Genomic DNA, 15,066 nt, shown 5'->3' on the forward strand with positions numbered 1-15,066 from the left:
GTTATCTTAATCTCCTTTTCAACACTTCAGTCTCCTTTCTCACTGTAAGCAGCGTGTGAGTAACTAATATGACGGTGGATGGGGACAGGCCAGGGAGTCCTCCCAAATTCCTAGGATAGGGTTTGTGCTCTGGCTAGTTCCTGACTCCGTACTGGGCTAAGTCTCATAAGAAAAGCTGTCTGCATCGAATAGGCAGGTGGTATGGCACATTCCTACCACATCCTTTAATTTCACATCGCTGTCTTTGGAATGAACCCAGAGTACTCTGCACATATTAATGAACTGAGGAGGCTGGCAGTCTGACTCCAGGGCGGTTTCTTTTCTTTTTTCAGAGTCAAATTATTACCTTCAGGGGATATCCTAGTGAGGAGTACGAAGTGACGACAGAAGATGGGTATATCCTTTCCGTTAACAGAATTCCTTATGGAAGAAAAGGCCATGAGAGGAGCAAAGGTAAGATTTATGTCTGCTTGGAAAAATGGGAAGTCATAAAAAAGCTCTTTGACTTATAAAACTTTTGCTCCTGTAGTAATCCAGAAAAAAATTAAAGACTACATGACATATGCAGTTAGAATGTTTTATTGGTGAATGTTATGGCCAAAATAGATTAGGCACATGTAGAGTGACTTATGTAAAGGAAGGGAGAAGGAGTTAGAAAGCTGTATTTTCCTGACATTGCCTTTATGTGACATTAATACAAGCCCTTCATTGTCGTTTGATTTTTTGAGGGGCTGAGAGGCCTGGATTTTCTCAGAAGTGGAAAATAAGGACTGAGATTTGTTGGGTTTTTTTAAGTAATATAGTCTCTTGAAAAGAGATTGATTGTAACATTGTAGAGTTATTTCAAACCCCATTTTGAAAAAAGCTTCTTTGTAACAAATAAGTTTGTTAAAAATGTCTGACAGTTTTCAGAAGTAGGGGCAGTTCACATGCCTCTTCTGGTGCAATATAACTAAACTACAAGAGTTCCCAAGAACTCTTGCAAATATTGCAAATCAGGATATGTAACAGGTAGTTGACAACAGTCAGCCCAGACCAGGTTGTTTTATGGATGTGATTTGATGGGGGACTGGGAGGAGCACTGGCATGTGCCACCAGAGCACTGTTACAAGTTGTAAGAATTACTGTGAACGCTGGTATAAAACCATGGAAGGGATGCAGGGGGTGTACAGTTGAGGAGGTGGGGGAGAGGAAGGATAAGGGGAATGTAAACTGAAACTTAAGGGACCGATATGGGCGAAGGTTTTTGCAAGGACTGAATGATGGAATGCTTCAAAAATGAGACAAATATATGTGGAAGAGGAGAGACGCGTAGTCTTTGACTTGCTATCCTCGTACACTGCACATGGAATTAACAGTGTGTTTGAACAGCAGTGGCTGAATTTGGTATCAGTCTTGTTCGCCACCCCTTATAAAAGCTCCTACAGACAATTGCATGCGTACAACAGCAGCCTGTTTGCATAGAAACTGTACATGTTCTAAGGAGTGCCTCAGAACCCTTTGGACTGAAAAAACCTAGGATGAGAGGTAAAAGCATGGAGCTCACAAAAGAAATCAGAAAGATTGTCCTATAGCCTTGGGTGTGAACAAGACCTGTGGAAAAACCCTCTCCTCTGCCAAAGGCCAAGCAACAGTCTTCCTGACCTTATCTGTTGGTTTCGTATGAGTTAGGATGTTTGCACTGTCCGCTGTCTCTTACAAGGTGGGTGTGTAAAGATCAGTGCATGTATGAGGCCAGTCAAACCTAGCAGGTGTCTTTGTACTTAAGAATTTCAGAGAAGCCCACAGGAAAAAGACAGGCTGCCTTTGTACCTGTTGATTTTGTCAAATCCTTCATCGATGACATAAGCAAACAGAAGTTTCCTGACCGGTGGGAATTCTCCACATTCCCCTTGCCACACCCTCGACCCCAAGTTCATGTTTTGCAAAGTGCTTTAATTTTAAAAACAAGGATTACTGAGCACATTTGGGGAAGTATGGTCTCCTAGAAGAATGAGGATTTCAAAGTTCATGTTGATCTTAAGTTTTTATAGACTTGGTATCTTTTCTCAGAAAGATACCAATGATGTGTTACTGCTGACTTGGCGTATATATGCCATAATTATTCTTTTGCAATACCTGCATAATGTTAATAGGATCCCTTGGAATTATGTATCACATGATGTTTTGTAACAAAACCTACAGTTCTTCAGCTGAAAAAAAAAAAGGGAAAATGTCCCAGAGAACCTAAAAGCAAAACATCAATGATTTTTGGTTTTAGTATTAACTAAAAATCTAAAACAACTGCATAGCATGGTTAAGAAGGGCATGGAAGTAAGTCTGTCTTCAACTTCTTGGGGATGCAGTGAAGAGAACAAAATGTTCCATAGCGGAAAGGGTAGTCTAAGGACCTACCTTTCTTATTTCCCCTCTGGGGTTTTTAGGATCAGAGGTGATACAAAATTATTATTGTCCAAGAGAATTTGTCATATGATCGTGCAATTCATGTGCAGATCTGGTGACTGCTTGGTAAAGTGAAAAAGGAACTGGCAGAAATTGGAGGCTAATAGGAGAACAGAATTAAAGCATTAAAGTAGTTAAACAGTGTTCCCCTTCCTATGTTATGAAACATGCAAGCAGCAGCTTGAGGAGAGCCTTTTCTTCAAAAAAAAGTTGGTTGATCTGAGTTTAGTAAAAGGAAAGAAGGTATCAAAGCTAAAAGTGAACATTACTGAAAACAAATTTAATGTTAGGCTTGAAAATCCTGCACACTGTTCATGAGGCAATGAAGTATTACTGCAGCGGAGTAAACAGTTGTGTTGAACTGTACTGTCTCCGGTGCCAGTTTGGCACTGCTGGAGATTTGCCTGGTTGCAGGGACAGTATGCCACGACATGTTTTTTTTAACAAAATGGGAAAAGCAGGCACTGAAAAGGTTCCATGTCACAGGTATAAAGGTTGCCAGGAGGGAGGAATATTGCTAATTTGGATTTTGGAACTCACAGCAAACATTTATGGACGTGACCTGGAATGGAGGGTGTAGGTGACTGAAACAGTTGTGATTGGGCAGTTTCTGCTGAAATGTGCAAGTCTAAATTATCAATGGAGGAAGTATTGCATGAGTTAGTATTGTAGTAGAATGATGTGTCGTTGGAGGAGGTAAATTCCTGAGTAATCTCTGGCATTGAGCTAAGGTTACCATGTTACCAGATTTCAGTTATTAAAGCAGAAAAAAACCCCAAAACACCTGTGCCACTGCGAGAAGGGGTCTTTGGATTTTTTGAAGGTCATGTTCCTCCTAAAGGATTATATGTTAATTTATTTTCTTCGTGTAGAAGCAGGAACTTTCAATTTTTTTAATCTGTATTCCACATAAAGGTGTCATTTCCCTTTTCAGGATGGGGAAGTCAGGAGAGAGGCTGGGTCTTGACTGTTGTTCTTTTAACTACTTCAGTCAAGGGGAGAAAGTCCTTTGAAACATAAATTCCTTGTTAGCTACTCATACTGCTCTTCAGGTTCTGGCAGAGCTTTGGTAATGGAAGGGAGTTGCATAGAGATAATATCAGTACCAGTTGCAGAGATTTCCACAGCTCAGCACCTAGTTTGCCATTGTCTTAGCTGGAAAACAAGGATCTCAGTAGCACATATATGGGAATGCCTTCCCCAGGTTTAGGGGCAGGGCAAGGGTCATAAGTAGTTCAGCTGTCTGTGTTTGGGCCACTTTGCTGAGTATTTGTGAGCTTGAAACAGTTGTAAGGGCTACCTGTATTTTTCTTGTAGCTCCTGCTTTTCTCATGTTTGCTTATAGCACATTTGCTGTCTGTTTCAAGGAATCTTTTGCTCTAGTTAAGAAACTATCAAGTTGCTAGTTTAAAATTCTTAATGATAAAAAGTAGCTTTTTGTGAAAACGTGATTTCATGGCACTATGAGTATTATACAAATTGCTAATCTTAATAGATTAAGTCACGTAGATTAAATATTCAAAGTGCAAATCTAAAGCAGACTTTCAATAACTCACTTGAATTATTCTTAGGCATTCAGTTCCAGATGAACAGGAAACTATGATAAATGCTTTATTTTTCAGGTCCAAGGCCTGCTGTGTTTCTGCAGCATGGTTTGCTTGCAGATGCCAGCAATTGGATCACAAACTTGGATTACAACAGCCTCGGCTTTATGCTGGCAGATGCTGGCTATGATGTATGGCTGGGAAACAGCAGAGGGAACACCTGGTCCAGGAAACACACACACTTCACAGTGAAGCAAGAAGAATTCTGGGTTTTCAGGTATCCTCGACTTGCTAGAGAAACTAGAGAAACTACACACACTGTTTGCGAGCAGGCTTCTCTTCCTCTCTTTGCCCATCATCTCAGTTCAGTCACATTGTGAATGTACAAGGTATTTTTTTTTCTGGTTACGTCTGCTGTCACATATGTAGGGGCAGTAAAGGGGAGTTTTATGGTCAGTATAGTGTTCTGGGACAGCCTTCATATGTGGTTAGTAGAATATTAATTGCTTTCACTGGTGCTTGTGTGAAGACTCAATCACCAGAGTGTTCTGCTTCATCCAAAGGAAGCTTTTCTTTATGTCCAGACAACTGATCTGCAGTGCAGTAAAGCTCTGTGCAGCTGTTCCAAACTGATAACTTTACTTACACAACTGACTTTTTATCTTTGCTGTGTAGCTTTGATGAAATGGCTAAGTATGACATTCCAGCCTCAGTGGACTTTATTTTGAAGAAGACTGGCCAGGAACAAGTATTTTACATTGGCCATTCACAGGGCACCACAATGGGTATGTGAAGAGATGCATTCGTTAGAATATACTGTATTTGAAATGATATACCAATTTCCACTTACGTGGTTTCATGATGAAAAAATAGGGCTTTTGAAATCTACTGCTTCTGTTTTTTAGCTGCTTCCTGGAATATTCATCAACATTAAAAAGAAAAGACTTAATCTTTCTGTGTTTGCTTAAAGTGGGAAGCTGTTGAAATGATAAATTGAAGTCACAGGTAGCCACCAGTACAGTTTCTATTAAAATAAATTGATGAACTGTGCATAATAAAATTAGAATAATCAGACATGTAGAATCAAGATTCCCATTTCCAGAATACTTTGCTGTATGTAAGGCCTGGCTCAGGTGCTCTTAGACCTGCAGATAGAAAGAGCTGGAAGAGCTGGTTAGTTAGCATGAACTTGTTTTTCAGAAGAAAACAAATCCTTCTGATTTGCCTCATTTAGTTTGTGTTCCATAGTAACTAGCTTAATTTAAAATATCTAAACTGATCCTAGAGGCAACAATCAAACTATTAATCTGAAAATACTTGTGCACACTCAACATATCTTAGATTTTATAGAATCACTGCCAGGTAAAATTCTCATCTAACTTGTCAGTGAGGTTTGTTAATTATTCTCATATTATTTACAGCTTTCGTTGCTTTTTCAACTTTGCCACAGCTGGCTAAGAAAATCAAAATGTTCTTTGCCTTGGCACCAGTAGCTACAGTCAAGTTTGCCACTAGCCCTCTGGTAAAATTGGGAGAGTTTCCTGACCTGCTACTCAAGGTTTGTATTTGAGTGTAAATGTTTTAAGCCAAATGAGGTGTCCCCCTTTCTATTGAAAACAGCATAGCAAAGAATGTTAATAACTGTTATTAGATTAACATGTTTGGCAAGAATACTGGGCTGGTTTTTCCATAATAATGCTATGGAAGTAAGCAGTGGCTTCTCTAGCTTTAATGCTGTCTAATGAGACAATTTGTATCAATTTAAAGTAGTATTGTACAATTACAACTTAATAGATGGAATAAAATTATGTTTTCACATTTATATGTTTCTAGAATTTATGCTACAGAAATCACATGATTAATTAAATAGTTGGTCTATTTTAGAAGACTCATATGATAGCTTTATACAGAATGGTTTTGAATTGTCATGAACTTTAACAGATTTGTTTCACAACTAACCATTTACTATTGGAGGAGGATCCTTCAGAGGGTGATTAAGAGCAGCAGCTTTATTTAGATGCTGTGAATCATCCTCTGGAGGAGTCTACCTTTCCCCATTAACATCAAAGGCAATGTAGGCAGACTGGCAGACTGCAGTTAAGTGCCTGAAGCCAGACATTGTGAACACCCTGCTATGTGTCATTTTTAACCATCACTTTTCTTTCCACCACCCATGGAGATTCCCACATAGAGTTGTTTGTTCTGTGAGATAAACCCTTCTCTAATGTACCTTGTACACATTTAATGCGTGTCTGCATTATTTGTTCCCTGCTCCAAAGGCAGATACATAAAAGTGATACTAACAGTTGTGATCTCCTGTTCCTTGTGTAATGAACTTTGTCTCATGAGGATAGTAGCTGGTCAGTGCCCTGTGCAGATGCTCATGTTGTGCTGAGGAACTTGATTCTCGTGGTGACTTGCAAAACGCTGGAGTGCAGAAGTACATGACAGCCACAAACCCATGGGTCAGACGTATCTTTAAAGAGCTGTGTCACTTTTTAAGGAAGTGCTTAGTGGGCCATTTTCAAATCCTTGGACGTTTTAAAAATACTCATCAAGAGGAAGTGGCCACCACAGCTTATGCAACTTGTTTTTCTTACGTGGTTTGAAGAGAGGAAGTTGCAAGTACAAAGCCATTTAACATTAGCAGATGCAGCTTAAAATATTTTAGCCTTAAACAATTCTGATGACAAGAAGCTATGTAGTACTCCTGTAAATACTGAATTTAAAACTGATTAGAATTTGAGGTTAGGTTTGGAATTCTTTAATGGTGGTCCCAGTTCCCATGTACTTTTCGTGGGGGTAATGGACTGCATCATTGGCAACAGAAACACTAACTGTGACCCTCCCATTGGACTGTAAACAAGGTTGATAAGGAGATAAATCATTTTCGTATGACACACCTGTCACCAGTACAAATGAAAATATTACCTCAAGAATGTTGTAGTATAAAAACTCAAACCAGGTCATTCTATGCAATTACATGTTTGTCCTATGTATTTGTTATTTTGTAGGACATGTTTGGAAAGAAACAATTCCTCCCTCAGAATTCTTTGCTGAAGTGGCTTGCTACCCATGTTTGCACCCACAGAATACTTGATGACCTGTGCGGCAACATATTCTTTCTTCTATGTGGTTTTAATGAGAGAAACTTGAATATGGTATGTTTTGGTGGCTTTTAATAGCTGAGTTATTGTGAACGCTTTGCACAGTATTGACTGTGTATCACTGTACTGATTGTCCTTTACATGTAATTAGAAAAAAAATAATGCCTTCTTCATCATACTGAGTTTGGACAAATATCTTTCCTTGGTGTAGATGTAGTTGCCCAGCTTGGATGGATAGAATTAACCTTTTAAAATGTTACTGGAAAGCTAAAATACATTATTTTAGATCTGTTGGGGAAGTAGGTAAGAGCAATGAATTAATATGGTGGTGCAAGTATTTAATTCCTTTTGCAAGGAAGGAAGGAATAAAGGTATAGTTTTCAACCATTTTCAAGAGAACTGTTGAAGTTTTCTGGTCTCTCAGTGGACGTGTGCAATTATTTTCTCTGGGACCAATTTTTTACCCTGCTGATGGTTTCATTTGTGGTTCTAGTTCCAAAGGACTTGTTCATAGGACTTGTTTTGTTATCTAAAAGCTAGTCAACAGCAACTGGCATGAGACCGTCTTTTTTCATAATGCTTCCTAAAGTGTCTCTAACTCCCTGAAATCATTAGAAGCTGGTATCAGTTTCCCACAGGTGGATGAAGGCTGAGAATTTTTTTATTGGAGTGAGATAGAATTACCATTTTTTTCACTATTCTGTGTACAAAAATGTACATTTTTTGTATTTTGTATCAAGGTGAAAGTGGAGTTTTTTGATGTTTTCTTGCCCAGCACATACAGTTTTCATTGTTTTAATGGTGGATAATATTTTTTTTTCTGCCAGGATTTAAGTTTCCCTTGGGTATTTTGTACTTCTAAACTCAAAATGTATGAAGTTCTGAATCACTTTGGACTGACAGGTACTAGTTTAGATGTAGAGTAACACAAGGTTTCTCTGGAGGTCTGTCTAAATATTAGTTATATGCTCCCAATTCTTACAATACTAGCACTTCTTAAAAGATATTCTGAATACATAAACAATGCTTAAGGGATATAATTGTCAGGTTTAAAGTTCAGCTTTAAAGTTCTGCAGTTAATTGTAAGTAATCCCCCAAACTTTCACCTCATCTGTATATATAGCTCCATTTAACTTTTTTTTATAACAGTTTTAAGAGGAATGGAAAATTTTCTGTTAGTTGTTTAAGAAGCAATAATGGTTGCACTGTTGCACTGTGAGGAGTAAACCATATTAATTATCTTGTTGCAGAGCCGAGTGGATGTGTATTCAACACACTGCCCTGCGGGCACATCTGTACAAAACATGATCCACTGGAGCCAGGTAGAGTTTCCAGAATCTAAAATGTCCGTGACTCTACCTTGTTTGTAGAGTATTGATGTCTCTGATACTTAAATGGAATAAAATGCCAAAATATATATATGTAGGATAGCCCAAGTGAAATTGTGGAACTGCCAATTATTAGAACGGCAACTGTTCATTGCAGCTGCTTTGATGATACTGACTTTGGTGGCTCACCCCTATTCCCTATTTCTTTGAAGATAGGCTAACTGTAAGTACTTCAGGCCAACATACAATACAATGGAATAACTTAACTCAGAGATGCTGTAACGAGTATTTGCTCCCCTTTCAGCAAACCCTCTTTGGATTACAAGTTATATTTTTAGCCAGAGAAAAGCAGCAGGCTTTCTGTTCTGTTCTATTCTGTTTGGCTTCATTTTCTATTTTATTAGTGTATTTTGAATTTCACCTCAGTGCATGATTTCATGCCTGTGATGCTATTGTGCCTGAAGCTTGCTCAGCAGGCTGACAAATACGAGAAGACATTTGCCGTGGAAGTGGTGGTCAGTGCTACTTGTGATCTTGTAACTGGACTTGGTCATCTATTCAGAAGCAATGTGTTCTGCTGTACATAGCTGTTCAAGTGTTGGCTTGGAAAGAAATTTGTGAAGACTTTTTATTTTCCAGATCCCTGTTATATAGACTTCTGTTTCTGAAAAATAATAGGTGGTAAATCATACAGAGTAGACTTTCTAAGAAAGCTTCATGCTGTGTTCTTATACATTTAGACAGCAAGGTAAAAATTTCAGAAGGAAGCATGGAGCTGCCACATCCTGGCTTGGGATACACTAAACTGTTTTCTTAATCTTTCCTACTATTGCTATGAAAGAATGTGAAATCTTAAGGGACAAAGTCTAATGGTATTGCATGTTAATGTTTTCTACTCCTGTGACACTGGGCAAAGCAGTGACGCTTGTCCTTGTTAATACTTGGCATTTCCCTGTTTCACTGTTGCCTTTGCCAATTCTCCAGATGACCTATACTTTTTTATTCCTGCAATAGAAGTGTCGCAGTTGTTCTTTGTATGTGTGAATATTTGTTTATTTCTAGGCTGTGAAGACTGGGGAACTCAAAGCTTATGACTGGGGAAGCAAGGCTGCAAATATGGCTCACTACAACCAGGTATGTTATGTTACAGATACGTTATAATTCTTGAGTGTCACAAAAAAAGTCCTTGGGCACTTCTCTGCGTGCTGTGTTTATGCTACATGCTAAAGAGCCACTAGTGTTGTCCAGTAACCAACTGGAGAGCTGCCTTTTCCAAAAAGAAAAAAAGACAGGACTACAGAGCTCTGAGGTAGTCCTAAGTCAGTATGGAGCCCACCCTTGGATACGAAGTTGTGATGGCACACTGTTTCTTGAGGGTGGTCCTGCCTGTCTAGATCATGAGATCCCACTGTACTTCTCACAATAAGGCATAGACTGTCAATTCATGTGTATTGCTTATCTTCAGCCTGTTTAAACTCCACGCATGTTTGTTTCTAAATTGCTGTGTGCAATACTAAAAATATTTTGCCCCTTGTCACTTTAGTGACTGGGAAAGATTGCAGTATCATACTTTCAGAGTAACAATCACTTCTAGTATTTGATTAGGGTTTAGAAATAACTTGAATGGGATGCATTTTCTGAGACTTCTGCTACCCTGCTATCTTGTGAACTCCTTAAACCACATCTTTACTGCTATGCATGATATAATATTGCAGGACCCTCGGAGTTACATTTTCCATTGAGTCAGGACTCCATCTCTGTCTCTAGCTGCCCAAGAGAGGAAGAGATAATGAGAATCTGACGCATTTGTCTTGCATTTGCTATTATGTTACACTGCAGTGTAGTATCACACTGAAGACTTGTTCTTTCTAATGCTTTTGTTTTCACTTTCCCCCTCCTCAGTCTACTCCCCCTTTCTACAAAATAAAAGAGATGACTGTACCAACCGCAGTGTGGACTGGTGGACAGGACTGGCTGGCAGACCCAAAGGATGTTGCTATGCTGCTCACTCAGATCACAAACTTGGTTTACCACAAAAACATTCCAGAATGGGAACATTTGGATTTCATCTGGGGCCTTGATGCACCTTACCGCATGTATAATGAAATAATTAACATGATTAGGAAGTATCTCTAAACTGGCATGGTATTTCAGAGTATTAGTTCACCAGGAATTTGTCTTTTTGGAACATACTTTTTTCTGGCAATAATCCTACCTTGTTTATTTATGATGCATTTTTAAAATGCCAGCAATGACTACTGAATTGGATTCATATTTCGTTTGTTTTTCTCAGTATTATTTCTCTCTCCTGCAGAAATCCTCATTGTATCCTTCTGATTTTGCACACAGTGGCATGGTACTCAAAGAGCAGTGTGACTTTGCACAAAAGGAGTATGTCATGTGCATATAAATTTAGTGACATGTCTAAAAGACAAGTTAGTCCATTCAGCACCTCAGGTGCTTGACAATTAAAACAGTAAGTATTTCACTGTGCATAAAACACTGCCATTTCTCAGTATGTTGCCATTTCTGAGTACCTTTCAGAAGCAGTCCTTGTACTGCAGTGACCCATTTGGTGCTGGTACTTTAAAAAGCACTTAGTGACTTTTTGCTGCATTATTATTTTAGCCATCACGTACAAGCTAGCTGTATCACATGACTTTCTTTTTCAATATTGCCCAGAAGAACTGTCATGAAGCCAGAGAAGATCACCACCGTCAGTTGAAATCTCTGATTTTGGGACTGATTCATTGCTGCCTTTTTTTTGATTTAATGGTGTCCCTGAAGCCTTTCATGTTTCACGTACCCGCTGTGGATAAGGATCATTATTTGCCCTTGCAGATTCCTGGAACAAGAGAAGCGGTTAAAAGAAATACCACTTTCAGTTAGCTTTGTCAATAGGTTATGGCTTTCAAGGAGAATGATGTAACATGCTCGTGTTTTGTTTTCTTTGCACTGACCACTAGAAAACAAGCTCCCCCAGTATACTACTGGCAAAGGAAGAGCCACAGCATTAATTCTATAGCTTGAGTGACTTAATTTGTGTGGACTTTTCCCCGTAATCATCTGCTGCTTTGAAGATCTGTTTACTTCTTAGCTGCTTATGTGGTGCTTGGCACCATTGTGCTCAGGAACCGCACAACACCCTGGTGAAGCCTGGCAGTATTAACAGCGGTTCCCATTTGTCTCAGTTTCCACTTCAAAATGGGGCTAAGCCCCCATTTAATGGGGGGAGAGGATTCACATCTGCTTCAGGGGTCTGACTTTGGAGCTGTAATTGTCTTAGTATAGGTGCCTTGCTCTTTCCATTGACTATATGCATAGGACTTCAGCTGCTCTGAATTGCACAAAAGTTCCATGCCAAATGTGGATGTATGAACAATCTCCAGAGTCAGTTGCCTCAGTCCAGATGATAATTTCTGTGCCATGGTTGGATTCAACCCAGATTTCTGTCAGTAATCCCAACAGGATAAAAAGCCTTTTCTGCATAGCATAGAAAATAGTGCATTTTAAACAGAGGCAAATTTTCTTTGTAAAAAACCAAAACAAAACAAAACCCAAAACCAAACCCAAAACCAAAACCTGCAAAAAGATGCATAAGCCATAAATTAGGGCTGGTTTGGTTGGGGTTTTTTTATTCCTAATTCAGACTCAGGGAATCCTCAGGCTTTGTTTAAGGAAAAAGTGGTTCATGATATTTCAGCTGCGATTCCTAGCAGGACCTCTAAGTTTGCTTTATATTTGTAGCAGCCATATTTGTTTCACGTTGCTGTGCTGAAAGGAAGTTTCTGTAGGAATCCAAAGTGGCTAACTTAGCAGTTGTGAGGGTATGTGATACAGCAAGAGCCACGTGCATCATGTTTATTCAGCTTGAGATATTTCAATAAACATGAGACCTGCTTGGATTTCAGAGCGATGTGTTGTGTTTCACTTCTTGTTTCATGAATGTATGTGAATCTTTGGAACAGAATCCAGAAAGCCGAGTCTGTTTTTTACAACTATTCATCCATAGAACAAGTACAATAAAAAAGTGAAACAGCCAAGTATGCTCCCATTTTACTTTTGTCCTGAAAGAGGCTTTTCCTAAGCCTAAAAGGCCATTCATGTTGTTTTGGGGGACTTTTCTCAGACCTTTAAGTAAGGTACCAATTGTAAATAACTGCTCACAAGATGGAGTCATTTTCTAAGCCTCCAGGTGAGGCTCCTTTCAAACCACTGACATGGTGGAAAGCTTCTTGTATCACATTCTTAAACCTTGGGTAATTGGATTGCTTAACGGACTGTCTGGTAATCTCATAAATAGCATTTAACCACATAGTAAGGCAGGGAACTAATCTTTGCCGTGGTACGTTTGACCCAGCTTTTGACCTTTGTCATCTTCAATAATAAATATGCTCAGGCTGTACCTTTCTGTACATTCTGACTACAGTAGATGTGCAGTCAAGATAGCAGGGTGTATTAAATGGTATGTGTTGCCAGCTTTGTCAGCTGATGAACCCCCTGTGTGCCTGGAAATAAAACCAGAATAGTGGAAGCTTTACAGAAAAGCCATTATGGAGCTTCGCTGGAGCAGGGATGGCTATGGGAATTGAAAGCTGCTGTGCTCTCCCTGGCTTGCTAAAGTTGCAAGCCCTGTGTGACACAAGCTTGGAGAGGTGTCAGTGGAAAGAAATCTGTAAAATAAGACACCCTGAACATAGAGAAGAGCGAGAAGCTTGGTCTAATAAGAATGAGCAGTGATGAATTTTTCACATACTTAGTGCCTGTTTTATAGATGTCTTTGTGTTATAGGTGTATATATATGATGTTGAAGCTTGGCTGAACATCAGCTTTGGATAATACAAGTGTACTAGCATAACAGAGGGCATTGGACACCTTCTGCTGACTTAGTCTCAGCATTTAGTGACATGATCAAACTATGTTAGAAAGCCAGAAGAAAGTAGTCCCTGATCAGCTGATGGATTGCCAGACTCACAGACCTGTGTGCATCTTAAGTGCATGCACGATCCAGGGCTTTGTCTTAGAGATGTACAACACAATTGGGCATACGAGGGCTTACGCAGACATAAAGGCACGTGTCTTTGTCCACATGTTGTGCTTGGAACTTGAAAAGGATTTTTTTACAGTCATCTCCAAGTATATTCACACTGTTCATTTCATGCAAAAGGCCTAAGGATGGTAGAGTGCATTTATGTTAGTGGTGCACACTGAATGATGTACTAGCTCAATGCGGAGCATTTTTACACTATTTAGTGATGCTCTAGCTAGTGATAACACTGACAAAAGTTTACACATCAACTCAAACAATACAGAAGTGCCTCAGCATAGGAAGTGGTGGTAAAACAGAGCTCCTACTCCCTTGGGCCCTGTAAGAGAAACAGTTGTGCCAGCTTGGGAACAAAATAAACCAGTTTTGTATAAATTGCTCTTTATGGTGAATGTGCCATACAAAAAAAAGGAAACATGAATACTTTAATATCATGGAAAGTTACAAATGGCTTTAATCTGTAAGATATGAGAAAGAAACCTTGATGGCTGAATAGGTTTTCTGATATATAATAAAACGTGGCTCTTGGTGGAAGATTTTCCTATAATTAAAGCATCTATAATGTCTTCTCCTTTCTTTCATGTCTTATAAAATACAAACTCATGCTGCAGCATTGCCCATCATGAGCATGCTAATAATGGTCTCTCTTCTCCAGTAGCCTATTTTCAAATAACTTTATATAAACAAAATAATTGAAATCATCAATGAAATAAAAAATGACGAAGATTGGATGGACAATAGCCACACCTGTAACATGATTGCCTAAGTTTATTTTCTGAGGGTACTGAGCTGAAGCATGTCTGTATTGCATTCTAACTCCTCCAGAAATGATGAATGCGTGTAGTTGTAGAGGATGCGAATCAATTTCTCACTACTGAATTATGAATTCTGAATAAAAGAATTTTAGGATCTTTTCCTGATTGTTACTATTTTGAAAACTGATCCTGATAAGGTAAAACTTGAGAATTAACAATTTACTTTGCTGGCAGCTTTCCATCCCCAGCCGTTGTTAGGAATTCATTCAAAAGACCTTTGATTAAGCTTTCTTTCTGTGCTTGCTGGAGAGGTTTTCAGTGAAGCTTGGTTGGGGAGATGGAGTGTTGGTATGAAAATATTTTGATTAAGAAAACGTGTTAGTTCTGTTAAGAAAAGCATTTTGTGTTTAGGCTAAAGCTTTTCATCAAAACTGGAGAGGAATGTGTCTCCTTCATCTTCAAGTACTCAGCATCCCCGCGGGCTCAGGGTTCAGAAAGCTGCTTACCTGGGGTGCGAGGAGTAGAGGCTCATGTCCCTTCTTTGGATTCAGATCCGGGACTTGAATCTCAGTACACCCAAACATAAGGAGACTATAGGTTGAAAAGATGTAAATACGCAAAGCTCCCTCTCTCCCTCCCAACCTGTTACACCTATAAGGCCTGTGGCAGATCTGTGCCTACCAACTTTTCGTCCTGCTGCAAAACAGTGCATATTTTGTCATCCCTGAAAATTTTAACAGAGTCTAAGCAATATTCCTGAGAACTGTAACGCTAACAGAAAGCAAGCATTTACTCTGGCAGCGGTTCTTGCCGCCCCGCCGGAGGCCGGCGGTGGGGCGGGGG

The 15,066-nt window shown here is 39.3% G+C and overlaps 1 protein-coding gene across 1 annotated transcript; it reads left to right on the forward strand.

The window, feature by feature from the left end:
* Positions 1-332: 332 nt before the first annotated feature.
* Positions 333-10,786, forward strand: LOC104070164 (putative lysosomal acid lipase/cholesteryl ester hydrolase; the record flags this gene model as incomplete). The annotated part of the gene is made up of 8 exons (XM_009586272.1): positions 333-453; positions 4,065-4,263; positions 4,662-4,771; positions 5,408-5,544; positions 7,001-7,147; positions 8,344-8,415; positions 9,484-9,555; positions 10,324-10,786. Coding segments are annotated over 8 exons (1,092 nt in total), but the record flags the coding sequence as incomplete, so codon positions are not given.
* Between the last annotated feature and the right edge of the window lie 4,280 nt (positions 10,787-15,066).

This window comes from Fulmarus glacialis, unplaced genomic scaffold, assembly GCF_000690835.1.
Source record: "Fulmarus glacialis isolate BGI_N327 unplaced genomic scaffold, ASM69083v1 Scaffold50679, whole genome shotgun sequence".
Classification (NCBI taxonomy): domain Eukaryota; kingdom Metazoa; phylum Chordata; class Aves; order Procellariiformes; family Procellariidae; genus Fulmarus; species Fulmarus glacialis.